This window comes from Bubalus bubalis, chromosome 14, assembly GCF_019923935.1.
Source record: "Bubalus bubalis isolate 160015118507 breed Murrah chromosome 14, NDDB_SH_1, whole genome shotgun sequence".
In the NCBI taxonomy this organism is placed as follows: Eukaryota; Metazoa; Chordata; class Mammalia; order Artiodactyla; family Bovidae; genus Bubalus; species Bubalus bubalis.
This window is the reverse complement of record NC_059170.1, coordinates 76,503,564-76,530,381: the sequence shown is the minus strand read 5'-3', so window position 1 is coordinate 76,530,381 and position 26,818 is coordinate 76,503,564. Positions and strand designations below refer to the sequence as shown.

At 40.2% G+C, this 26,818-nt stretch overlaps 1 protein-coding gene across 8 annotated transcripts in view; it reads right to left on the bottom strand.

Moving 5' to 3' along the window:
• Positions 1-22,127, bottom strand: part of TASP1 (taspase 1) — a 278,804-nt gene extending 256,677 nt beyond the window's left edge. For 4 of the 8 annotated variants that reach the window (XM_025264568.3, XM_006051319.4, XM_044928289.2 and 1 more), the window contains exons 1-4: positions 21,936-22,087; positions 7,011-7,229; positions 3,967-4,034; positions 1,998-2,066 (exon numbers count right to left, since the gene is read on the bottom strand). In XM_025264568.3, coding sequence (XP_025120353.1) covers positions 1,998-2,066; positions 3,967-4,034; positions 7,011-7,155 — 282 coding nt within the window. In that variant the 5' untranslated portion in view covers positions 7,156-7,229; positions 21,936-22,087. Of the gene's footprint in view, positions 1-1,997; positions 2,067-3,966; positions 4,035-7,010; positions 7,230-21,935 lie in introns of those variants that run through there. The other 4 variants (XM_044928288.2, XM_025264569.3, XM_044928287.2 and 1 more) reach the window with 4 other exon arrangements.
• Between the last annotated feature and the right edge of the window lie 4,691 nt (positions 22,128-26,818).

Here is a 26,818-nt window from a genome sequence, read left to right as displayed (position 1 = left end):
TCAATCAAAGATTCCACATAAAAATGAATTTTTAAAGATAATTCATTGAAATTCTTCCACAAACTTAATAATTAAAGGGAGGAAAATACACTAAACTCATTCAGGCCACAGTCCAATCAAAATAATAGAACACATTTGTTCTTTAAAAAACCTTCATATCCACACTCTTAAAAACCACAGGTCATCATTCAAAACTGTAAAGCTCATTCACATGTAATTTATTCCAAAATGTATTTTAAATCATTTTTAAGTATACATAAGTAAAGTCTTTTAAAGTAGGATTGATTCATCATGGGGAAAAAAAATGTAACAAAATATTCAGCATAAGTAGGACTTGAGAAAATTAAAGTTATTCTAAGATGAAAAGAAAAAGGAAAACTTAATTTTACTCAATTTTGTATTCATAGTTGCCCTTAAGGTATACACCCAGCTATGCATTAATCTCTCCCCAGGCCCACACTGGCTCCATGTACCTGTAACTTCAGGACACTGTCTTCTACACAAAGAAGTCATTTGCAATTAATAATTGAATTAAGTTAGATGAAGCTTTCTTTGTGTATGTGTTTTGAGTAAAGGTAAGATTTGGTGGTAACTACATCAACCTTCTTCCTGGCATCACTTTTCCCCTTTTATCCACAACATATAATTAACTTTCCACAAATATTCACTTCACATATATCATTTCCAAAGCACCTCACAATAGTCATTATTGATAACAGTTATGAGTAGCTTACCACATGCCTCATACTGTTCTAAGTGATTATCATACATTAAGTTTGTAAACCTTCACAACTCTGTAAAGCAGAAATTATCATCCTCATATCATAAATGTGTAAATTGAGCCAAGGACAGGCTGGGAGGTGCCCAGCGCTTTGTGGCTACCAAGTGGTACAGAGCTAGTGTAGGATCAGTCTCAACAGAAAGGGACCACATGCCCCCAGTCAGATGCCTCAGGCACCAAACTACATGCCCACCATCTGTATTCCCCTTCCTTGACCACATGCCCCAGGACCAAGCTCAAAGTGTTAACAAGAGAGTGTACAATCCACAGAGCATTATCCAAAGCTCAACTCTGCAATGAGTCAGGGAAACAAGGCTAGCACTTTTGGTAAAGTCTGGGCAATCTTCACCGGTAAAAAGCAAGGCCTGGCATGACAGAGTAGGTGCCCTGCTAGGAGGAGCCTAATCCAGTCAACTGGGAACAGTCTTCTCTATCACCTCCTTCCTCAAACTCTTTGTTTTATCTTTAAGTCTTATTTGATTCCCCTAGCAATCTTCTCAAGCAAAAAACTATTCACTCACTGCCCTCTAAACTGACTTACATTAATCTACCTTCTAAAAATTTGAGAAAAATAAGTCAGGTTTCTGAAGCCCTCAATATCTCCTGGACAAACTTATCCTCAGGGTCTCGATTAAGAGAATTGAGAGACCCTCATTCTGAAGTAGCAAGGATTACAGCAAATTTGAGAAGCTCTTCACTGAATTCCTCAATGCCCACAATTAACTGGAGACCAACCTAACAATCACACTGGACAAGACACACGGAGCAGAGCACAGCTTCAGTGTATATATATCCCACCGATACATTTGTGAGGAAACTTCTCCTTAAACTTGGGATACTTCTAGACAGTTGGAATTTTTTGTTTTCTAAACAAAAGAATATATATTACTTTGAGAAGGTGTGAACTTCAGGAATTTTTCTTCTGAAAATATTAAGGAAATTCAAGCATCAAGCCACCAGTAACTTGTATTCATGAATCTTGCAAACCCAGGGGGAAAATTGAAATTTAACCAACTTCTTTATATTACTCAGAGAAGTCTCCAATAAGACAACCTAACAAGATTACAGACTGCTTCTTCATTCTTCATTGTTAATACTGCTGGGAAACACTGCTTGTGCCATTGATGGCTGACTAAACACCAGTTTCATGTCATTTAAGAATAACGGACACAAACTCACAACTACTTTAAATGAAACAAATAGAGAAAAGAAATACCTCAAGCTCCACCAGGGCTGCAGTCACTGCATCTGTTGCAAGAGCACCAGCCTGTAGCTTTTCAATTGCCTATGAAACCAAGGAGCAAGGTTATTCATTGTAAAACCACAGCTTCTCAAACACCCTCAGGAACTTTTCAAAGGCTTAAAGAAGTGTACGAGACATTTAGAGTTAACAAAAATTGATCACTACAGTTCCATTCCATACTCCAAGAAATAAACTACTTAGATTTAAAGTAAGCAATTATTCAGAAAAACTAATGATATACCTAAACACAAAGTGCAAGGAATTTAGTAAGTGAAAGGGCTTCATTCATCACAGGGCAATTCACATAGCCTGAGAAATTATATGAATTCCATTTTGAAATCTGAATTCATATTTTATATAGACTAAGCTAATAATTTCTTATTCCACCATTACTACTCTCCCTGTGTGTGTTAGGTGCTCAGTTGTGGCCAACCGTTTGCAACCCCACGGACTGTAGCCCACCAGGCTCCTCTGTCCATGGGATTCTCCAGGCAAGAATACTGGAGTGGGTAGCCATTCCCTTCTCCAGGAGAACTTTCTGACCCAAGGATCAAATCCAGGACTCCCACATTGCAGACAGATTCTTTACTGTCTGAGCCACCAGGGAAGTCCCTGCTACTCTCTCTACTCCAACTATAAAAAATAGTGACTCAGTCTCAGAGGCATTTCAGAATTCTTAGATGGAAGCATACTTTTGACAACAGCATTTGTGATTATATAAGGTATTTTACATTGATATTAAACATATAATATTATTTTGTAATATAATCTATAGAGAGTCAAGGTCACAAAATCACCTTGCTTCTTAGGTATAAAGAAGACAGGAAAGAAAGAGAAGAAAAACTGATTTTTAAGTGAATTATTGAAGCTCCAACTTGGTCAACAAAGATCAAAAACTAAGAACTGCATTCCTCAGGAAACTTTTGAGAAGTTCATTTATTGTATACATTGAGGAGTCTGGTTACACACTCTAAATGTATTATATACAGAACTATATTCCTATAAAGGTAATCCATTTCTTTTCAGATAACAAAAAGATTTTACACTTTGAAAAATAAGATTAAAAATATAAAATAGCTTAAAGAATATTTACCTTTATTATAATTTTTTAAAAGACAATGCAATCACTATAACAAAATATTCTCATCCATTTATGAGATTTCATTCATAAGAAAAACCTTGGATCTCTAACTCTAAATATAATCTAACTCTCTAAATATAATCTTCTTTAAATGGTAATAAATATAAATGAAAAGAGTGAGAAAGACCCCTATTTACTTGATACGCAATGTCCAATTAACATTCTATTTGCATAAAAGGTAATGGAAGGTTTGCCTACAAGAGTATATAGTCAGGATCAAAATAAAAACAAACAATATTTCTTCCGAGTCCATTCCTGCCTCCACATTTAGCATTCAATAATTTAGCAAAACCTCAAAACCCAAAGATGAAAAAGAAGCACAACTGAGTACAAAGGCAAAGTTAAACTTCAGAATGACAATGAATTTGCTAAGATACAAACTACGTGATGAGAAACAGAAGAAAACGATAATCTCCCTAAGAAAAACACTCATTTTAATTTTTTTATTATTTTTTTCTTCCCTTCATAGAAAGCCACATTGGCTGCCTTTGAGCTGTTTTCCCTACTCCTCCTATAGAGCTCAACACCGCTGCAAAGATTAAAAGGTATATGATTATGTGCCCACAATTCCAAAAATATGGACTTTGATCTGGGAAAGGAAAGAAAAGATCTAAACATGATTTGGAGAATAAAAAACACAAAACAAAACAAAAGACTCCACAAATATGAGCAAAATTATTTTGTGGTCCAAGCCAAAGTCTGTCTTATAAATCAAACCTTAAAATTCTGAATTTCAAGGTAAAGCTGCTTTACGGTCAAAACTAAAATGTTTCAATCAGACAGAACACATTCTCTCCATACCTTTTGACAAGCTCTTTTGCATACATGCTTATATTCCTTGGCTTTGGATTCAGAATGATAACCTGCACCTGTAGTGGAAAAAAAAAAAATCAATGGTTAACATTAAGATATCAGAGACCTTGCTAACATTATACAAACAGTTCATGCAAACTGATGCTTTCTGAGTGACAAAAAAACTACTGTCCTAAGTGTATGGACTCTTAATAATGTAATCTTAAAAATCTTTCTGCACCATAAGCATTTTCAATACCATGCCTTATCTCCTTTTTCAAAAGCTATTTTCCTACCAGAGGCACCAGAAATAGCTTATGTTCCCAAAGAGGCTTCGCCAAGGTGACCTCTCCTCCCTTTGAAAACTTCCCCAAAGTTAAGAGTGTTTTTTAGAGGGAGTTGATAACCTAGGCAGTGTCAAGGGCAGAGTGCCTTTAATTTCCTCCCTGTTGAACTTTGGAAAGTCCTTGTCAGAATTCTTAAGAGTAACTTCAGAAAACTAGGTAGTTTTATTTAAAACTAGAAATGGACACGTGTTACGTCCTATCCACAACCACCACCAATGTCACCTCTCCTACCCTAACTTCTTCAATCTTTCAGCCCTGGAATGTAGCTCAGAGTGTCTGAAACCCCAGGGATGGTATATTCACCACTGCCTATCCTAATCACTCAGCAACTTCAAGAGAAAGGCTCTGAAATTTATTTCCCTAAAAGGATTAATACTTGCTTAGTTAGGGATCTGAGAATAAACTAGAAAGAAACCAAGAAAAGGCCTTTCATCAAAGTTCCTTAACTTGCTCTGAATCTCCCCCTCAGACCCCACTTCCAATCCCCTTCTGGGCCCCAGAGGGGTCCAACACAGGGAAGGTTAAAGAACTGCATCTCTGATCTTCAGGCCTCCTCCTGTGAGGCTGCAGACTGCAACACACACTTAACCCGTCTTCCCTCAATGCAGACAAAGAATGGGCCCAGAAAGCTATGGTTAACAGGCTCGAGGGAGTAGAAAAGAAGTCCAAACAACAAGAGTCCATAAAACATGCAAATTCTAGTCCCATTTCTCAAAAGAACTCAAACTTCACAGAACCTGTGCCAATGTTTATGAGGACTCTCTTCATGGTTCTCTAATAAATGCCATCTTAGATCTCAGACCCCAACCTTGCAGCAGTATTTCCCACATGGGATACTGCAGCCAAACAGATAACTTTAGTGTGTGGACAGCAGCAGTAATGAACTTCCCTGACGGCTCAGTGGTAAAGAATCTGCCCGCCAATGCAAGAGACACAAGAGACACGGGTTCAGTCCCTGGGTTGGGAAGATCCGCTGGAGGAGGAAATGGCAACCCACTCCAGTATTCTTGCCTGGAAAATTCCATGGACAAAGAGACAAAACTGAGCGATGAGCACAAACATGAAAAGTATAGGTAGTATACAGATCTAGGGAAAAAGCAAGAAATCTACTATTCAAATGACTAAAATTTGGGCAAATCTCCTTTAATATGAAAAAAAAAAAAGCAAAAGTTTAAAATCTCTACACTGGAATTGAAATTTTGTCCCTTAAATGTGGAAGGTATATAATGCTGCACAATCAATCGTTCTATTTGACCTTCTAAGAATTTAGAAGGGGAAAGTCATCCTTAATCCACACAATTTCCTGCCATAACCCAGACTTCCTCCTATTATAGCTGGTCCCAGCACCAGCGTAAGAGTCACTGCCATCGGCTATGTGTCTGACACAGGAGGGAGTCTGCAACGACTGCCACAGAAGGCAACCCTTTCCAAATCATCAAATGTTCCGTGCTGTTACTGCTTACGTATCTCAGGGCTTTCTTGCACATTTTTCAAACGTTCGTCATGAATAAAATAACTCACTGGGCCCTGTGAAAGACGCACCACCAGCATGCTGCAGCAGAAGGAACACTGGCTTGGGAATTTCAGTTGTTTCTATAAATGTACCTCATTTCTTTGAAAAGTCATTTGAAAGAAAAGAAAATTGAACCTTCTGTTTGTTCACGGTTTGATTTTCCTGGATTCGATTTTGTAAGACTTCCCAACTTGTCTGTTCAGTTTAGCTATAGCCAAAGCTTAATGATCAGACAGAATGCCAGTCTGACAAAAAGAAACAATGCCACTCACCCCACATCAAAGAAAAAGGGAGAGGGAAAAAAAAAAGACCGGGGCAGAGCTGCACTGCCTGGAAACCCTCGATGTATCAGTGGTGGGGAGTCAGGGGTTGAACTTCACTGTGTCTGTCTTCAAGGTCCTCTGAAGCAGAAACCAGAGGCTGACGGAGTGCCAGGGGCACTAGAATGGGACTGGGGCCCACTTGATGGTTTCTCAGCCTGGCGCTACTGATTAGCTGTGTGCCTGAAGCCACTTAACCACGCTGGTTTTACGGTTCCTCATTTATAATATTAAGAAGGCAAGAACTACCTTTAAGATTGTATAAATTACACTCTAAGATGGACAAAGTCAAATATGGGGTAAAATTTTTTTCAACAACTTTATTTTTAAAAACACAAACCAGAGTTTAAACACTTACTTTGTCTGGTTTTAACAACATCTAAATATGTCTACTATATGGAGTAAAGGGCTTCCGAAGTGGCACTAGTGGTAACAGAATCTATTTGCCAATGCAGGTAAACGAAAAGATACGGGTTCGATCCGTGGGTAACAAAGATCCCCTGGCCGATGGCACGGCAACCCACTCCAGTTATGCTTGCCTGGAGAATCCCCAAGGACAGAGGAGCCTGGCAGGCTACAAGTCCATAGAATCGCGAAGAGTCAGACATGACTTGAAGCGACTTAACAGGCACAGGCACATGGAGTAAAAGTACTAGAGGAGGTGAGTGAAGGGGACAAAGGAGGTGCCATCACTGTGAGACCCTCCACGTGGGGAGCTCAGGGGGGGCCTTCACTCTATGCAAGTCAACCTGTAGTTCCAACTCCTCCTGCAGTGTCCCTCCCCCAGATAGGAAACTCAGTTCCTGGTGTACTTCAAGGCAAAGCAAAGGAAACCATTATTTCCATCTTCCGACTCAGCTGCTCACAGCTTACCTGCATGCACCAACACAAAGCCCCCTCGCTTCTCTTTATGGGACTGCTTCGTTTCCAACTCTTTCACTGTTGTTTTAACAGCCGAAACTTGAGATGATCTGGAAGGCAGCCCTTCTCCAGAACTCATCCCCTTCTCCATGGTCATTCTCCAAGATTACCATCTTCTATTGGGAAAAGTGCATACTTCCATCCAAAAGTAATTGCAGAAGAGGAATTACCCTAAAGGAAAACAGGCAAAGATGGCATGCATTTCTTTCCACTAACACACACGTATACAAATTTGTGCTCAGATAACTTTCAAGAAAAACCCCTAATTTTAAAGTTATTTAACTGGGTAATACAAAGAATATAAAAAGGTTAGAATTTAAATCCCTTTATACACTGACAGGCCTTGAAGTCGTATAAACAAAGAACTGTTGTAAAAAGATTTCATGTTGAGTCCAAAAGATATTTTATCTTTCATTTTATCTACACTGAAGAAAACCTCATCTTAAATATCACTTTCTACTCTCTCCAAACCAAATGCTAATAACCTCTGGGACATTCTAGACCCATAAGCAGGGCTGGCAACATCACTGAGCCTTGATTTAAAGCCTAGATTGCTACTTATTTCTTCCTCCAGCTTTATTGAGATATAATTGACATACACCCGTGAATAAGTTCAAGCAGTACAACCTGAGGATTTGATACACATATATACGCAAAATGATTGCCACAAGGTTAGTTAACACATCAATCACCTCACTTAAGTACAATCTTTTGTGTGTGGTGAGAACATATAAGAGCTCAAGATTGCTGCTTGCTTAAAAAAATGAACCAACATACAGATTTACTTCTGCCTATGGAGAACTTTTTATGAAAAACAGTTTAATGCTTCAGAGTTCAATGTAAAACAAATGCTAACAAATTTATAAGACTAAAGCACAAAATTAAAATAATACTTGTACAAATACTTATTCATTTTCATAAAGGCATTATTTCTGAGGCTCTCAAAAGATAAACAAAAAAACAAATTACAAGCAACATATGCCACAAAGCTTCTAATTTTTCTCACAAGCTCACAAGCTTCTCACAATCTTGACTTAATAACAATAATGATGGTAAAACACACTTCAGACTGGGGAAAAATGGATCATTTGAAAAAAATCAACAGAGATTTGAAGAAAAACAAAAAAAATCCCAAAGTCACGTGATTGAAACTACTTAAAAACACCCAGACTCACACTATAAGGTAAAAATCTGTACCTAAGTCTAAATTGAGAAATGGGGAGGGACACAAGGCTTTAAAGAGTGACAGCCAACTAGTTCAAAAGAATAGTGTCACGCAAAGTGTGGTCCACAGACTAGTGCTGGTTATCAGTCTGCAAGAGATTATTTTTTATTCATATACCAACTGTCTTACATCCACGTTTTCAATAAACAATGACAGTATTTGTAATTCTTTTCTATTTCCCCCAGTTTTGTTTATAAGAGAAGACTCTATACATGGACATCACCAGATGGTCAACACCGAAATCAGATTGATTCTATTCTTTGCAGCCAAAGATGGAGAAGCTCTATACAGTCAGCAAAAACAAGACCAGGAGCTGACTGTGGCTCAGACCATGAACTCCTTATTGCCAAATTCAGACTTAAATTGAAGAAAGTAGGGAAAACCACTAGACCATTCAGGTATGACCTAAATCAAATCCCTTATGATTATACAGTGGAAGTGAGAAATAGATTTAAGGGCCTAGATCTGATAGATGGAGTGCCTGATGAACTATGGAATGAGGTTCGTGACATTGTCCAGGAGACAGGGATCAAGACCATCCCCATGGAAAAGAAATGCAAAAAAACAAAATTGCTGTCTGGCAAGGCCTTACAAATAGCTGAGAAAAGAAGAGAAGTGAAAAGCAAAGGAGAAAAGGAAAGATATAAACATCTGAATGCAGATTTCCAAAGAATAGCAAGAAGAGATAAGAAAGCCTTCCTCAGCAATCAATGCAAAGAAATAGAGGAAAACAACAGAATGGGAAAGACTAGGGATCTCTTCAAGAAAAATCAGAGATACCAAAGGAACATTTCATGCAAAGATGGGCTCAATAAAGGACAGAAATGTTATGGACCTAACAGAAGCAGAAGATATTAAGAAGAGATGGCAAGAATACACAAAGAACTGTACAAAAAAGATCTTCACGACCCAGATAATCACGATGGTGTGATAAGTGACCTAGAGCCAGACATCCTGGAATGTGAAGTCAGGTGGGCCTTAGAAAGCATCACTACGAACAAAGCTAGTGGAGGTGATGGAATTCCAGTTGAGCTATTCCAAATCCTGAAAGATGATGCTGTGAAAGTGCTGCACTCAATATGCCAGCAAATTTGGAAAACTCAGCAGTGGCCACAGGACTGGAAAAGGTCAGTTTTCATTCCAATCCCAAGGAAAGGCAATGTCAAAGAATGCTCAAACTACCGCACAATTGCACTCATCTCACACGCCAGTAAAGTAATGCTCAATATTCTCCAAGCCAGGCTTCAGCAACATGTGAACCGTGAACTTCCTGATGTTCAAGCTGGTTTTAGAAAAGGCAGAGGAACCAGAGATCAAATTGCCAACATCCACTGGATCATGGAAAAAGCAAGAGAGTTCCAGAAAAACATCTATTTCTGCTTTATTGACTATGCCAAAGCCTTTGACTGTGTGGATCACAATAAACTGTGGAAAATTCTGAAAGATATGGGAATACCAGACCACCTGATCTGCCTCTTGAGAAATCTGTATGCAGGTCAGGAAGCAACAGTTAGAACTGGACATGGAACAACAGACTGGTTCCAAATAGGAAAAGGAGTACGTCAAGGCTGTATATTGTCACCCTGCTTATTTAACTTATATGCAGAGTACATCATGAGAAACGCTGGACTGGAAGAAACACAAGCTGGAATCAAGATTGCCGGGAAAAATATCAATAACCTCAGATATGCAGATGACACCACCCTTATGGCAGAAAGTGAAGAGGAACTAAAACGGCTCTTGATGAAAGTGAAAGTAGAGAGTGAAAAAGTTGGCCTAAGCTCAACATTCAGAAAATGAAGATCATGGCATCCGGTCCCATCACTTCATGGGAAATAGATGGGGAAACAGTGGAAACAGTGTCAGACTTTATTTTTCTGGGCTCCAAAATCACTGCAGATGGTGACTGCAGCCATGAAATTAAAAGACGCTTACTCCTTGGAAGGAAAGTTATGACCAACCTAGATAGCATATTCAAAAGCAGAGATATTACTTTGCCAACAAAGGTTCGTCTAGTCAAGGCTATGGTTTTTCCTGTGGTCATGTATGGATGTGAGAGTTGGACTGTGAAGAAGGCTGAGTGCCGAAGAATTGATGCTTTTGAACTGTGGTGTTGGAGAAGACTCTTGAGAGTCCCTTGGACTGCAAAGATATCCAACCAGTCCATTCTGAAGGAGATCAGCCCTGGGATTTCTTTGGAAGGAATGATGCTAAAGCTGAAACTCCAGTACTTTGGCCACCTCATGCGAAGAGTTGACCCATTGGAAAAGACTCTGATGCTGGGAGGGATTGGGGACAGGAGGAGAAGGGGACGACAGAGGATGAGATGGCTGGATGGCATCACTGACTCGATGGACGTGAGTCTCAGTGAACTCCGGGAGTTGGTGATGGACAGGGAGGCCTGGCGTGCTGCGATTCATGGGGTCGCAAAGAGTCGGACATGACTGAGCGACTGATCTGATCTGATAATCTATTTAATAAAACAGAATTAAAACCATCTCTAAAAACTGGAGATTCACAGGGAAAAGACTCGAAGTACAAAAGGCACATTAATTCACTCTAAAACTTACATCTTCCAGTGGTATAATTATATTTTTGAAATAATTTTATCTGCTACATCAGATAAAAATATGAGCTTTTACTTTTATCTTTCACAGTTTTCTTTTGAGATTTATGTGGTATTCTGTTTTGTTTTTGCATTTTATGAAAGCAATGGTCAACAATGGATTGAAAGATTTTTAAGTTGGTTCTTCACACAGGAGATGGTCTGGAAGCACTGCAGTATGGTACTCTGTGTGTGCATGCATGCATGGTAAGTCACTTCAGTCCTGTGTGACTCTTTGCAAGCCCATGGGCTGTAGCCCGCCAGGCTCCTCTGTCCATGGGATTCTCCAGGCAAGAACACTGGAGTGGGTTGCCATGCCCTCCTCCAGGGGATCTTCCCGACCCAGGGACTGAACCCACATCTGTTATGTCTCCTGTATTGGCAGGCAGGTTCCGTACCACTAACACCACCTGAGAAGCCCAATATCGTATTTTAACTTCCTTTAATTCCTGGTTAAAAAGAATCCATTTAATTATTATTATGTATCACTTATTTTAAAGGACAAATAATTTAAAATCATATAGATATAATTTGCTGTTGTATTCAAATGTTTACATATATCATAAATTTTGATTATAAAAGAGTGCTGAAGTTTATTAAATAACAGTAAGTTATAATGCCTGCTTTTGTTTTGTAGTGATAAGTATCTCTCTGAGGATGGATTTTCTTCCAACTGCTTCACAAGGGTCTGCCTCAGTTACCTTTATTTGACTTTGGTTATTTTTCTGAGATAGGTTACTATTTATTTCTGTGTCAGTTGACAAAGTCAGTTTAAATGATTAGCAGTTTATCTTCCAGTCTATATAGGCCATGATGCCTGACCAAGTCATGAAATGAGCTTGGGCCCACTAGACCCACAAACAGCTGCGTGAAAACTCAGGCTTCGGAAAATTCAAAGCTTCAGTTCAAATGAAAACATATCCAAGCAGTATGAGTTATAAAACCTTCTCTGACTCACTGTCATCAGATGCATTTTTTTTCATGAATAACAAATTAGAACATCTACATATTATAACAAATAAGGTTTGATGTAATAGGCATTTTTAATGTATGTGAGAGATTTGCTTGCTTCTCAAGCTTGTCTGAAAAAAATTAAATGTGGAAGATGAATAAATATGCTGTTTCTTAAGCAATATACCATCTCTCAGAGACTAGTTGAAATTTATTTATTTAACAAACCATGTCATCTCTCTAAACTCCTCCAAAACTGCTGGCCCCAAAGTTCTGCAGCACTGGGAAAGGAACTCAAGTAGACAGGCTAGCCAATGCACAACTCTGGCCTCCACTTCCAATGGTTACTGGAATATTTTTAATTCAATTAGAAATGAAGCAATTTCTACTCCCACATCAGTTCTTGTTTAACTCAGAACCCATTAAAAGTCTGACATTCGTAATAGAACTCCAGCAAATGTCCCAAAAAAGACACAAAAGGTGGAAGGGGGCAAGGGAGTAAATCCCATTTTACAGAAGAACTATATAACAACTTAAACAGATCAAAAGATGCTAAACCTCACTCAAAAGAAAAAGGCAAAATAAAACCACACTCACGTATCAGCTGGACTGGCCAAGTTAAAGAGTCATTCTCACATGTTGCAAGGAGTAGCACAGAATAATATAACAAGGTCAATTTGGTAAAATCAACCAAAATTACAAACATACACTGAAGGGTAGTCTGTAATGGTAAAGATATAGGCCAACAGTATGTCTTGATAAAAAAGTAGTTAAAAATAAAAGCAGCTCTTAGAAAAAATGAGAACTTTATTGATACACAAATATGAAACAACCAATGTTGAAGATATTTTGGTAAGCAAAAAAGGCATGGTACAGAAACGTATGCAGTACCATATTTTGAGGGAGACAAGAAAAAATAATACAACTAAATATATACGCAAAGTGCAATCTGGAAGAATATATCAAAAATTAGCACAACAGTAGTTACCAAAAGACTTGGGTGACTGGTGGACAAAGGTGAAATGCAAATTCCACTATTCACCATTGTGCATTTTTTGATTTTGAACAATCTGAATGTATTACTTAAAAACAAAAATTGTTTTCATTCATTTATTTCTTTATGAGAACACAAGATAACTAGCCAAGTTCAGGTCTCAAAATAGGGCAAGCCAATGAGATCCCACTTCAGTAAGAGGAGAAATGTCACATTCTGAAGGTTCTCAACACTCAACCCACATAGAGAAGGAACAGACAAAAACACGACCCGTCAACAATACTGGCTGAGAGGTCAGTATTTTAGTTTTGTTTTTCTGGATCTTGAACTTCTAGGGCCACACAAACCACAGATAATCCTAAATTAAAAAAAAATAAAATTGTTATTTGATCCCTACAGTTGAAACTAAGGAGTAAAAAATAAATCATGTAGATTGACATCAGATATCCCTGTGATATTTTTATCACATTGGTAGTCATTATTACAAATAATTATTTGAAATGGATGAATCACATTCGCATCAATATATTGATCCATAAGGAAAATGTTTAACACTTCAGCTAAGTCTTTGAGATAACAATCAACACAAAAGGTTTCCAATCAAAGATGCATAAGCATGTTATAGCTTTACACAACAGAAAACAATTTTATGCATCATTTTTATAATGCCTGTGTTCCTGAATGATAAGTCTGAATATGGACATTTTGCAACTTCCTATCGGTGATGGTACTAAAATTCATTTTATTATATCTAAAAAACACTGGCATCATATGTGAAATGAATTGCCAGTCCAGGTTCGATGCATGATACTGGATGCTCGGGGCTAGTGCACTGGGATGACCCAGAGGGATGGTACAGGGAGGGAGGTGGGAGCGGGGTTCAGGATGGGGAACACGTGTACACCGTGGCAGATTCATGTTGATGTATGGCAAAACCAATACAATATTGTAACTAGCCTCTAATTAAAATAAATAAATTTATATTAAAATAAGTAAAAAATAAAAAACACTGGCAATGTATCCATCGTCTGCAACAGTAGCTTGAAAAGTAAACATAAAGTTACTGTGTGTGTGTGTGTGAGTGTGTTAAGTTGCTTCAGTAGTGTCTGACTCCTTGTGACCCCATGGACTGTAGCTCACCAGGATCCTCTGTCCAGGGGATTCTCCAAGCAAGAATACTGGAGTGGTCTGCCATGACCTCCTCCAGGGGATCTTCCCGACCCAGGGATTGAACCTCTATCTCTTATGTCTCCTGCATTGGAAGGCAAGTTCCTTACCACCAGCACCACCTGGGAAGCCCAAAGTCACCACATGACCCAGCAATTCCACTCCTAGGTATATATTCATTAGAACTGAAAATACATCCACATAAAAACTTGTACATGGATGTTTATAGCAGAACTATTCATAACAGTCAAAAAGTGGGAACAACTCAAATGTCCATGAGCAGACCTTGGTTAAACAAAATGTGGTATATTTAGACAATGGAACATTATAGAGCCATAAAAAGGAATGGAGGGTTGATACACACTATGGCATGAATGAACCATGAAAACAATGAAAGAAGTCAGACAAAACCAGCCACATATGTTTCACAATGAAAGAAGTAAGGCACAAAAGGCCACATATGTTTCCATTTATATGAAATGTCCAGAGTAGGCATATCTAAAAAGATAGAAAGTAGATTAGTGGCTGACTTGGGCTGGAAGGACAGAGGGGAGTTGAGGAGTGACTGCTAATGGGGGCAGGATTTCTTTGGGGGAGGGGCAATAAAAATGTTCTAAAATTGGCTGTGGTCATGGTTGCATGGTATTTAGTCTCAATAACTACCAATGAATTGTACACTTTACATAGGTAACAATATGATAAATGAATTTTATCTTAATAAAACTGTTGCAGGGGGAGGGTGTATTTTTTCCTTCCCAATAAATTGTATCTTTACCTGTAAGATGTATCTTCTCCAAGTTACTAAACCTAATGGCGTCTTTGAACATAGTCTTCAGCTTGCAACCTTTGATTCTCTAGAAGTCCTGTTCTCCTTGGCAAGCAGGCCAATCAACTATCCTAGTTCTTCAAGGCCCCTCTGATGACCGCTCCCAGCTTTGTTTTCTTGCCTGACTTTCAAACAGAATGTCCAAAGGCTTAAGTCTAAAATGCCAATTCAGCAACTTCATTCAGTATCAAGCTTTCAAAATGATCCCCTCAGTAAACCAGATGATTCCTAACTGTCTCTTAAGCTCTAGCCATAAGTCTCCTGAAGAGCTCAACCTGGATCCTCCAGACTCTTAGCCTACCCAAAAGAAATTCACCTTTCCCCAGAAATCTAATTCTTTCTACATTACACATTACTATTAATAGCCCAATCCTTTCCTAATTCACCTTATTGTCATCTTGGACTCTGCCCAGTTTCCAAATCCTACAGATTTCTTCTCAAGCATTTAACTTCCTTTTTCCTACTGCCTTGACCTTTGCTCAGCTCACATACCTCTTAGCGTGTTACAGAAAGCATATTAACTTTTCTCCCCAAATCCATGCTGTCATAAAACAATCATCTACAAAAGGCTGCCAAAGTAAATCTCATAAAGGACAATGCCAATCAAGACAAATAGCATGCCAAAAGACATGAGCAGGCAATATATAAAAGAGGAAATATAAACTGGATAGCCAATATTAAAGAAAGAATATTCAAAGAAATACGAAAAAAGAAAAAAAAACTAGCACTGTACTGCCATCAAAAATTGATGTAACCATTTTGAAATGGAATGTGTTAGAAAGCATCAAGAGCCTTAAAATGTATAATGTTGTATATACCCTCTCCAAAGATACTTCATATATGAACTAGCCAACACAGACACAAACAATAGTCCCACAAATCCCTCTAAGAGTACTGGGAGACTAGAGAAGAGGGAGGGGCAAGGATGAAAGGGAAACTTGATTTTTCTCTATCTAATAACCTTTTGTATTTTATTTTTTTTTAAACTGGGTACCAGTAATGCTGAAGAAGCTGAAGTTGAACGGTTCTATGAAGATCTACAAGACCTTTTAGAGCTAACACCCAAAAAATATGTCCTTTTCATTATTGGGGACTGGAATGCAAAAGTAGGAGTCAAGAAACACCTGGAGTAACAGGCAAATTTGGTCTTGGAGTATGGAATGAAGCAGGGCAAAGGCTAATAGAGGTTTGCCAAGAGAATGCACTGGTCATAGCAAACACCCTCTTCCAACAACACAAGAGAAGACTCTACACATGGACATCACCAGATGGTCAACACTGAAATCAGATTGATTATGTTCTTTGCAGCCAAAGAAGAAGAAGCTCTATACAGTCTGCAAAAACAAGACCGGGAGCTGACTGTGGCTCAGATCATGAACTCCTTATTTCCAAATTCAGACTTAAATTGAAGAAAGTAGGGAAAACCACTAGACCATTCAGGTATGACCTAAATCAAATCCCTTATGATTATACAGTGGAAGTGAGACATAGATTTAAGGGACTAGATCTGATAGACAGAGTGCCTGATGAATGATGGACGGAGGTTCGTGACATTGTACAGGAGACAGGAATCAAGACCATTCCCATGGAAGAGAAATGCAAAAAAGCAAAATGGCTGTCTGAGGAGACCTTACAAATAGCTGTGAAAAGAAGAGAAGCAAAAAGCAAAGGAGAAAAGGAAAGATATACCCATCTGAATGCAGAGTTCCAAAGAACAGCAAGGAGAGGTAAGAAAGCCTTCCTCAGCCATCAATGCAAAGAAATAGAGGAAAACAGAATGGGAAAGACTAGAGATCTCTTCAAGAAAATTAGAGATATCAAGGGAACATTTCATGCAAAGATGGGCTCAATAAAGGACAGAAATGGTATGGACCAACCAGAAGTAGAAGATATTAAGAAGAGTGGCAAGAATACACAGAAGAACTGTATAAAAAAGATCTTCACGGCCCAGATAATCACAATGGTGTAATCACTCACCTAGAGCCAGACATCCTGGAATGTGAAGTCAAGTGGGCCTTAGAAAGCATCACTACAAACAAAGCTAGTGGAGGTGATGGAATTCCAGTTGAGCTATTTCAAATCCTGAAATGTGATGCTATGAAAGTGCTGCACTCAATATGCCAGCAAAGTTGGAAAACTCAGCAGTGGCCACAGGACTGGAAAAGGTCAGTTTTCATTCCAATCCCAAAGAAAGGTAATGCCAAAGGATGCTCAAACTACCACACAACTCATCTCACCAACCTAGATAGCACATTCAAAAGCAGAGACATTACTTTGCCAACAAACGTCTGTCTAGGCAAGGCTATGGTTTTTCCAGTGGTCATGTATGGATGTCAGAGTTGGACTGTGAAGAAAGCTGAGCACTGAAGAATTGATGCTTTTGAACTGTGGTGTTGGAGAAGACTCTTGAGAGTCCCTTGGACTGGAAGGAGATCCAACCAGTCCATTCTAAAGGAGATCAATCCTGGGTGTTCTTTGGAAGGACTGATGCTAAAGCTGAAACTCCAATACTTTGGTCACCTCATGTGAAGAGTTTACTCATTTGAAAAGACTCTGATACTAGGAGGGATTGGGGGCAGGAGGAGAAGGGGACGACAGAGGATGAGATGCTGGATGACATCACAGACTCGATGGACATGAGTTTGAGTGAACTCCAGGAGTTGGTAATGGACAGGGAGGCCTGGCGTGCTGCGATTCATGGGGTCGCAAAGACTTGGACTCGACTGAGCAACTGAACTGAACTGAACTGAACTGTACTGCACTCATCTTACACGCTAGTAAAGTAATGCTTAAAATTCTCCAAGCCAGGCTTCAGCAATACGTGAACCCTGAACTTCCAGATGTTCAAGCTGGTTTTAGAAAAGGCAGAGGAACCAGAGATCAAATTGCCAACATCCACTGGATTATGGAAAAAGCAAGAGAGTTCCAGAAAACATCTATTTCTGCTTTATTGACTATGCCAAAGCCTTTGACTATGTGGATCACAATAAACTGTGGAACATTCTGAAAGAGATGGGAATACTAGACCACCTGACCTGCCTCTTGAGAAACCTACATGCAGGTCAGGAAGCAAGTTAGAACTGGATGTGGAAAAACAGACTGGTTCCAAATAGAAAAAGGAGTACGTCAAGGCTTTATATTGTCATCCTGCTTATTTAACTTACATGCAGAGTACAGCAAGAGAAACGCTGGGCTGGAGGAAGAACAAGCTGGAGTCAAGACTGCCAGGTGAAATATCAATAACCTCAGATATGCAGATGACACCACCCTTATGGCAGAAAGTGAAGAGGAACTAAAAAGCCTCTTGATGAAAGTGAAAGAGGAGAGTGAAAATGTTGGCTTAAAGCTCAACATTCAGAAAACTAAGATCATGGCATCTGGTCCCATCACTTCATGGGAAATAGATGGGGAAACAGTGGAAAGAATGGCAGACTTTATTTTTGGGGGCTCCAAAATCACTGCAGATGGTGATTGCAGCCATGAAATTAAAAGATGCTTACTCCTTGGAAGGAAAATTATGACCAACCTAGATAACATATAAAAAGCAGAGACATTACTTTGCCAACAAAGTTCCGTCTAGTCAAGGCTGTGGTTTTCCCAGTGGTCGTGTATGGATGTGAGAGTTGGACTGTGAAGAAAGCTGAGTGCCAAAGAATTGATGCTTTTGAACTGTGGTGTTGGAGAAGACTCTTGAGAGTCCCTTGGACTGCAAGAAGATCCAACCAGTCCTTCCTAAAGATCAGTCCTGGGTGTTCATTGGAAGGACTGATGCAGAAGCTGCAACTCAATACTTTGGCCACCTCATGGGAAGAGCTGACTCATTGGAAATGACCCTGATGCTGGGAGGGATTGGGGGCAGGAGGAGAAGGGGATGACAGAGGATGAGATGGCTTGATGGCATCACTGACTCAACGGACATGGGTTTGGGTAGGCTCCAGGAATTGGTGATGGACAGGGAGGCCTGGCGTGCTGCGATTCATGGGGTTGCAAAGAGTCGGACAGGACTGAGCAACTGAACTGAACTGATTTACTAAAAGAGAAGATTTAAGTTCGCTGTCTCTGTGAACAAGATGAATGTACGTTAACTTGATTATCAAGGCCAGAAGAGAAATTCAGAATAAAACACTGTTTTTGCTCCAGGGACTTTCATGGCACTGATTTAAGGTCTAAATCTTGACTCCATTTCTCTCAAATACTGTTTCATATTCCTACGGCATATGATGACACTATTTCTCTTTTTTTCAGCCATTTAGAAGACTACCACATGTCGTGTTTGCCTCTGGTGTTGAAGGTTTTCACTCTAGGTTTACTGAGCCTTTTAGAAGCAGTTGAAGGAGGAAGGAAGTCATGGAATCCATTCATCTTACAGCAAAGGCTTTTAAAGAAATCCAGCCCTTAAGCTATAGCAGCTGATGAAGCGTTTTGTTGCTCTTATTATGAGACTGAAGCTTTAATTCCTCATTAAATAAGCTTCAAAACATACTTATTTTATCTTTAACCCAGTAATTCCACTTCTGAGGACACTTTCTACCAAAATAATTTTAAATATAGAAAAAGCTTTATGCCTTTTAAGCTGTGTTTAACACAGGATAATTTAGAAAAACAAAAATCTCGGAGTGACTTAAATACCTAACTTAGAGAATCTATGTATTTATGGTCAACTTTTTTTTTTTTTAAGGTGCCAAAGGTCATTCAATGGGGAAAAGACAGTCTTTTCAATAAATGGTGCTGGGAAAACTGGAGAGTCACATACACAAGAATAAAACTGGACTCCTACCTCACACCATATACAAAAATTAACTCTACATAGATCAAGACCTAAATGTAAGAGCTAAAACTACATAAAACTTACGGAAAAAAAAAGAGTAAACCTTCATGAACTTGGATTTGGCAATGATTTTACACATAACACCAAAAGCACAAACAACAAAAAAACCCACAGACAAACGGGACTGCACCAAAATTTTTAACTTTTGCACTTCAAGGAACACCATTCAAGGAAGTGAAAAGATACTCCACAAAATGGCAGGGGGTGGGGGGATAGAATGGAAGAAATATTGCAAATCTGAAAGGGGACTTGTGTCCAGACTATATACAGAACTCATACAACTTAAAATTTTCTTTAAAAAATTTTTTAATTCAATTTAAAAATGGGCAAAGGAATTGAATGGACATTTCTCCAAAGACATATAAAGGGCCAGTAAGCACAAAGAAAAGATACTCGACATTATCAGACATAAAGGATATGCAAATCAAAACTACAAGATGCCATTTCCCAACCAACAGAAGGCTATAATCAAAAAGACAGAATAAATACCAGCAAGGATAAGCAGAAATCAGAACCCTTATATCCCGCTTGTGCAGGCCACTCTGGAAGACACCTGGCAGTTCTCAAAAAGATAAACAGTTCCCACATGACCCAGCAATTTCATTCCTAGGTATACAGCTAAGAAAACTGAAGACACGCGTTCACACAAAAACTTGTACATGGATGTTTATAGCAGAATTATTCATAACAGTCAAGAACTGGAAACAATCCAAATGTTCATCAACTGATGATGGATAAACAAAATGTGGCATATTTATAAAAGGAATATTATTCGACCATAAAAAGAAGGCTAAGTCCTAATACATAATACAAGTGGATGCACCTTGAAAACACTATGCTGAGTGAAAGAAGGCAAGACAACAAAAAGCCCGATATTGTATGATTTCATTTACATGAAATGTCCAGAATAGGAAAATCCATAGACACCAAGTAGACTCCTGGTTGCCAAAAGATGGGGGAACAAGGGGAAAGGAGATCTAATGAGAAGCAACTGTAATGTGTACAGAGTTTTTTTGGAGGTGATGAAAACGTCATGGAATTAGATACTGATAATGGGTGCACAACTTTGTGAATATACTAAAAGCCACTGAAATTTAGGGTGGAATTTTACGAATATCTCAAAAAATCCATGCAACAGATGCAATGTACAAAACATATGCTTCTTAGTGAAAATCGTATGTTATATACACTATAATCCTAAGTGGGCTTCCCCTGTGGCTCAGCTGGTAAAGAATCCACCTGCAATGCGGGAGACCTGGGTTCGATCCTGGGTTGGGAAGATCCCCTGGAGAAGGGAAAGGCTACCCACTCCAGTATTCTGGCCTGGAGAATTCCATGGACTGTAGAGTCCATGGGGTTGCAAAGAGTCGGACAGGACTGAGCGACTTTCACTTTCATAATCTTACGTAGGTTAAGTATCTGCAATTTTTTAAAACGTAGAAAGACCAAAATGCTGGGCTGGTGGAATCACAGATGATCTCTTCCTAAATATTTCTGCATTTTCCAAATATTCGTTAATAAGCATGCACTGCTTTTTTATAAGTGCGGGGTGGGGAGGGGGGCGAGCTTTATTCAAACACAAAAGAAAATTATTAAACTCCCAAGTGTATAAAAATTCCTTAGTTTCGTGTACAGTGATCCCAGTCACACGGTCCCCCAAAATACTTTGCATTCCCCTCCCTCCCCTCCAGAGGCGAATGAAGCTGATCTCCCTCCTCCCGGAAATACGATGCCCTCTATTTCCAAGGCACCTCCAATTCCTGTTCCCCACCCTCCTCTCAGGTTACTCCTGCTCCATCCTCTCGGTCCTTTCCTCTCCCTTCTCCAGCTCAGCAGTAAACGCTAACTTGCCGCGGGGCTCTAACCAGGGCTCTAACACACTACGGGGCTGCTCCGCCCCGACCGGCCACACACGACCGGGGCGCACACTCCCGGCTCTCCCGCAACCTGGAACTCGGAGAAACCGCAGCCCGAGACCGCACCGAGCGTGAGGACTGCCAGGACCCCCTCCCAAAAACAGACGGCCCCTTCCCCGCAGAGGGGAGGAGACCGCGGGCCGCAGCCGCTGGGAGCGGGCGCCGGGACGGGCCCCACGCGCGACCAGGGTTCGGAGACGAGGCATGCCTCGGGTCCCGTCCACCGGCACCGCCCCCGGCGAGGAGCATCCTGCGCGCCGCCTGCCCCCGGCCCAGAGAGCACGTCCTGGGGAGCGCGCGGCGCCGGGGAAGAGAGAACGCGCGGCGGCTGCAGCCGCGCGGACAGCGTGAGGAGGGACACTCACCCGCATCAGCCCAGAGCCCTCAGAGCACCGGAAGTAGCCACCCGCCCGTTGCCAGGGTGAGGAAGCGGGGGTGACGTCAAGCTCCCTCATTGGGTCCAAGCGCAGCCACGTGTCCGGAAGCAGCCGCCCACAGGCGGCTCTGCCCCGCCCCCTACTCTGGCGCGGCTCACCTGGCCGCAGAGGTGCCGGGAAGACCCTACCTGGAGCCGCCTTTTGAGCTGCGCAAGCGCCCTCGCCTCTCTCTCCCAGCCCCTTAATGGGCCGGAAGGCTGTGATCTTCTGATCAGAGTGGTCGGTATCCTAGCAACGTGATGTCAAATTAAACCAGTCGCCACTTACTGAGGTGTCGCTGACAAGCTTAATTTCATCCAGTCCTTGCAGCCCTCCCCTCCCCACTACACCGTAGGGATATCTAGAGTTCTGCCTGAATTACACGTGGGAGACAAGGGCTAGCCTTGCTCTGGGGAGGATGAAAGTGGGAGTGGCCTTTCTTTTACCATCTAGCATCTAAAACCAAGACCTATTGATAGTAACATGTAATCTCTTTCATGTTTCCTTGTAACTATTAACATGAATCATCTACCATGTAACCACCATTAAACCTATTCTGTATTTAATAGTTTTCAAAGTGTGGCCCTCACATGAGCAGCTTCAGCATCACATGGAATCTTACCAAAAATATGGATTCTTGAGCCACACCTCAGACTTCCTCAGTCAGAAACTTCGGGTTTTCTACAGACGTAACAGGGCCCTGCGGGGCTCCTGGGCATGAAGGTCTTTTTGTCCCCCATTCTGTACCTAAGACTCGCCTCCATGACCTTCTCTGAGTTCCAAAGGGCAGGATAGTTGCTGATCAAAGGAGAAACAGCAAGGAAACCACCTGAGGCAAGGTTAAAGAGACCAGAGGGGGTCTTCAAGATTAGGAGAGGACCACCTAGGACCCTGCACACACCCTAATCTTGTCAGCAACCCCACCCTTTTGAAACTGCAGAAGAAGAAAAGAAGACTCTAATATCTTGATCCTTATCACATACTCTTTCCTGACTTTATGACCTCTCCCTGCTCACCAGTGAGGTGGACACAGTTCTTGAGACCTACTGTGTTCCCCCTTTGCCTGATGATGTAATAAAACCACTCTTTCCTTCCTTCTATAACTCTGTTTCTATATTTCTGTTTGGCATTGATGCATAGAGAGTCAAGATTTTGGCAATAGTTTGGGACCCAAAGATCTGTTTTAACAACCCGTCCAAGTGACTCAGATGCACCTAAAATGTGAGAACCACTGAACCAGAGGGACTTTCTCTTTAGCCTAACTGCAGAGGTGGAATGGGAAGACTGATGGAAGGAATACCTCCAGAGAGGGGAGCCATAAAGACATGTACTGCCAGCAATCAAGAATGGAAGTCGGGAAGGCAGTCTGGGGCTAGTATGGGAGTGAGACAGCAGAACTGACTCCCCTGGGATTCCTAGATGAAAGTATGTGTTAAATGTACAGGAAAGACTCCTCAACTTCCAGTAATTCCAAATCCATTTTATTAACTTTTGTGTTCTCCAACATATTTTTCTGCTAATATTCTTCTCTACAAACAAAAATAAAATAGTATTTTAGAGGTCTATTGTGAAAGTTATCCATAAAAACAGAATTTTGGACTTAAAAGGAAATGTAGGGCCCTATATTAAATGGTTTAAATAAGAAGAAAAAGAAACAGTGTTTATTGAAGAATAGACAGTGGTAGTGCAGTGCTTAAGAACAAGGATTCTAGAACCAAGAGAATCTGGGTTGATATCTCAACCCTACCACCTACCAACTGAGTCATCTTGAACAATTTACTTTATCTTTCTGTGACTCAGTTTCCACAGATGTAAAATGAGGATAATAATAAAATCTCTCATAGACTTGTTCTGTGGACTAAACTAAGCTACATGAAGTACTAGGGAAAGTAATAAGTAAGTAATAGTAAGATCCATAAATGATACTTGGGGAAAAAAATTACATTGAGCTTGTTACCTGAAAATATGTGAAGACTCAAACTTCTTTCTCAAATAAATGACACATGGTATGAAATAAACCAAAAATGTCCAGTTTGCTCTTGGAGTAACTGATATTTAAATTTAGAAAATTCGTGCTGTATACTCAGCGAGTCAGTCAGTTCAGTCGCTCAGTCATGTCCGACTCTTTGCAACCCCATAAATTGCAGCATGCCAGGCAACCCTGTCCATCACCAACTCCAAGAGTTCACTCAAACTCACATCCATCGACTCAGTAATGCCATCCAGCCATCTCATCCTCTGTCATCCCCTTCTCCTCCTGCCCCCAATCCCTCCCAGCATCAGAGTCTTTTCCAATGAGTCAACTCTTCACATGAGGTGGCCAAAGTATTGTAATTTCAGCTTCAGCATCATTCCTTCCAAAGAACACCCAGGACTGATCTCCTTTTAGAATGGACTGGTTGGATCTCCTTGCAGTCCAAGGGACTTTCAAGAGTCTTCACCAACACCACAGTTCAAAAGCATCAATTCTTTGCCCCTCAGCTTTCTTCACAGTCCAACTCTCACATCCATACATGACTACTGGAAAAACCATAGCCTTGACTAGACAGACCTTTGTTGACAAAGTAATGTCTCTGCTTTTGAATATGTTATCTAGGTTGGTCATAACTTTCCTTCCAAGGAGTAAGCGTCTTTTAATTTCATGGCTGCAGTCACCATTTGCAGTGATTTTAGAGCCCAGAAAAATAAAGTCTGACACTGTTTCCACTGTTTCCCCATCTATTTGCCATGAAGTGATGGGACTGGATGCCATGATCTTCGTTTTCTGAATGTTGAGCTTTAAGCCAACATTTTCACTCTCCTCTTTCACTTTCATCAAGAGGCTTTTTAGTTCCTCTTCACTTTCTGCCATAAGGGTGGTGTCATCTGCATATCTGAGGTTATTGATTTCTCCCGACAATACAAATCAAAACCTCTCTTGATTCCAGCTTGTGCTTCTTCCAGTCCAGCGTTTCTCATGATGTACTCTGCATAGAAGTTAAATAAGCAGGGTGACAATATACAGCCTTGACGAACTCCTTTTCCTATTTGGAACCAGTCTATTGTCCCATGTCCAATTCTAACTGTTGCTTCCTGACCTGCATATAGGTTTCTCAAGAGGCAGGTCAGGTAGTCTGGTATTCCCATCTCTTTCAGAATTTTCCACAGTTTCTTGTGATCCACACAGTCAAAGGCTTTGGCATAGTCAATAAAGCAGAAATAGATGTTTTCTGGAACTCTCTTGCTTTTTCCATGATCCAGTGGATGTTGGCAATTTGATCTCTGGTTCCTCTGCCTTTTCTAAAACCAGCTTGAACATCTGGAAGTTCATGGTTCACATATTGCTGAAGACTGGCTTGGAGAATTTTGAGCATTACTTTACTAGCGTGTGAGATGAGTGCAATTGTGTGCTTAATTTGAGTATTCTTTGGCATTGCCTTTCTTTGGGATTGGAATGAAAACTGACCTTTTCCAGTCCTGTGGCCACTGCTGAGTTTTCCAAATTTGCTGGCATATTGAGTGCAGCACTTTCACAGCAAAATCTTTCAGGATTTGAAATGGCTCAACTGGAATTCCGTAATCTCCACTAGCTTTGTTTGTAGTGATGCTTTCTAAGGCCCACTTGACTTCACATTCCAGGATTTCTGGCTCTAGGTGAGTGATCACACCATCGTGATTATCTGGGTCATGAAGATCTTTTTTGTACAGTTCTTCTGTGTATTCTTGCCACCTCTTCTTAATATCTTCTGCTTCTGTTAGGTCCATACCATTTCTGTCCTTTATCGAGCCCATCTTTGCATGAAATGTTTCCTTGGTATCTATAATTTTCTTGAAGAGATCTCTAGTCTTTCCCATTCTCTTGTTTTCCTCTATGTCTATGCATTGATTGCTGAGGAAGGCTTTCTTATCTCTCCTTGCTATTCTTTGGAACTCTGCATTCAGATGCTTATATCTTTCCTTTTCTCCTTTGCTTTTTGCTTCCCTTCTTTTCACAGCTATTTGTAAGGCCTCCCCAGACAGCCATTTTGCTTTTTTGCATTTCTTCTCCATGGGGATGCTCTTGAAAACTAGAAGGTAAATCCTGTATAATATAGGCATTCATGTATTATACATATAATTAGATCCTATGCATTATACATGAGAGGTACTGAGAGTGTGGAGGCTTGGAAGGAGGTTTGGAGGACCAGAGAGGTCAGTAACATGAGCTCAGCACACCCATCCCTGAAGGCGGCACCCTGAGAAACAGCTGTACCGGCTACAGGTGAACACATAGAAAGACAAAAGAACCCAACTTACCCTCAAATAACGTTCAATGGAGATCTTACATACACACAGACACGTATGTGTACATATGTGTTGCGTCCACACACCGTGTCAGGGGATCACTACCATCAAATTGTTGTTTTATAATAATACTAAAATGCTTATTTATCTTTGTATTCTCATTCTCTTATGAGCATGAAATGTACAAAACGTTTATAGATGGGATTTCAAATTTCATATTGCCATTGACTTTTAAATGCCCACCAGTTGTCCAGTTTTGGTGTATTCTCACAGTATATACACAATTATCCGACAAGACTATTAAAATATCCTTTCCTTTTCCAGCTACAGTCTGTGGGAGGCTGAATTTTCTTTATATACTTCAGCCAGTACAACATATAGCATCAAATTGAATGCAGAGGCAGTAAGGAGAATAGAGCCGGCTTTTTTAGCCAGACAAAAAAATTTGCAGTAGCAAAAATAACACTTTTCTACCATTTTTTTGTTTTCAAAAAATATAATTACTTACTAAAAATATGTCATTTATATAACATGCAATGGATTTATTTTATTTTTGAATAAAAATACTA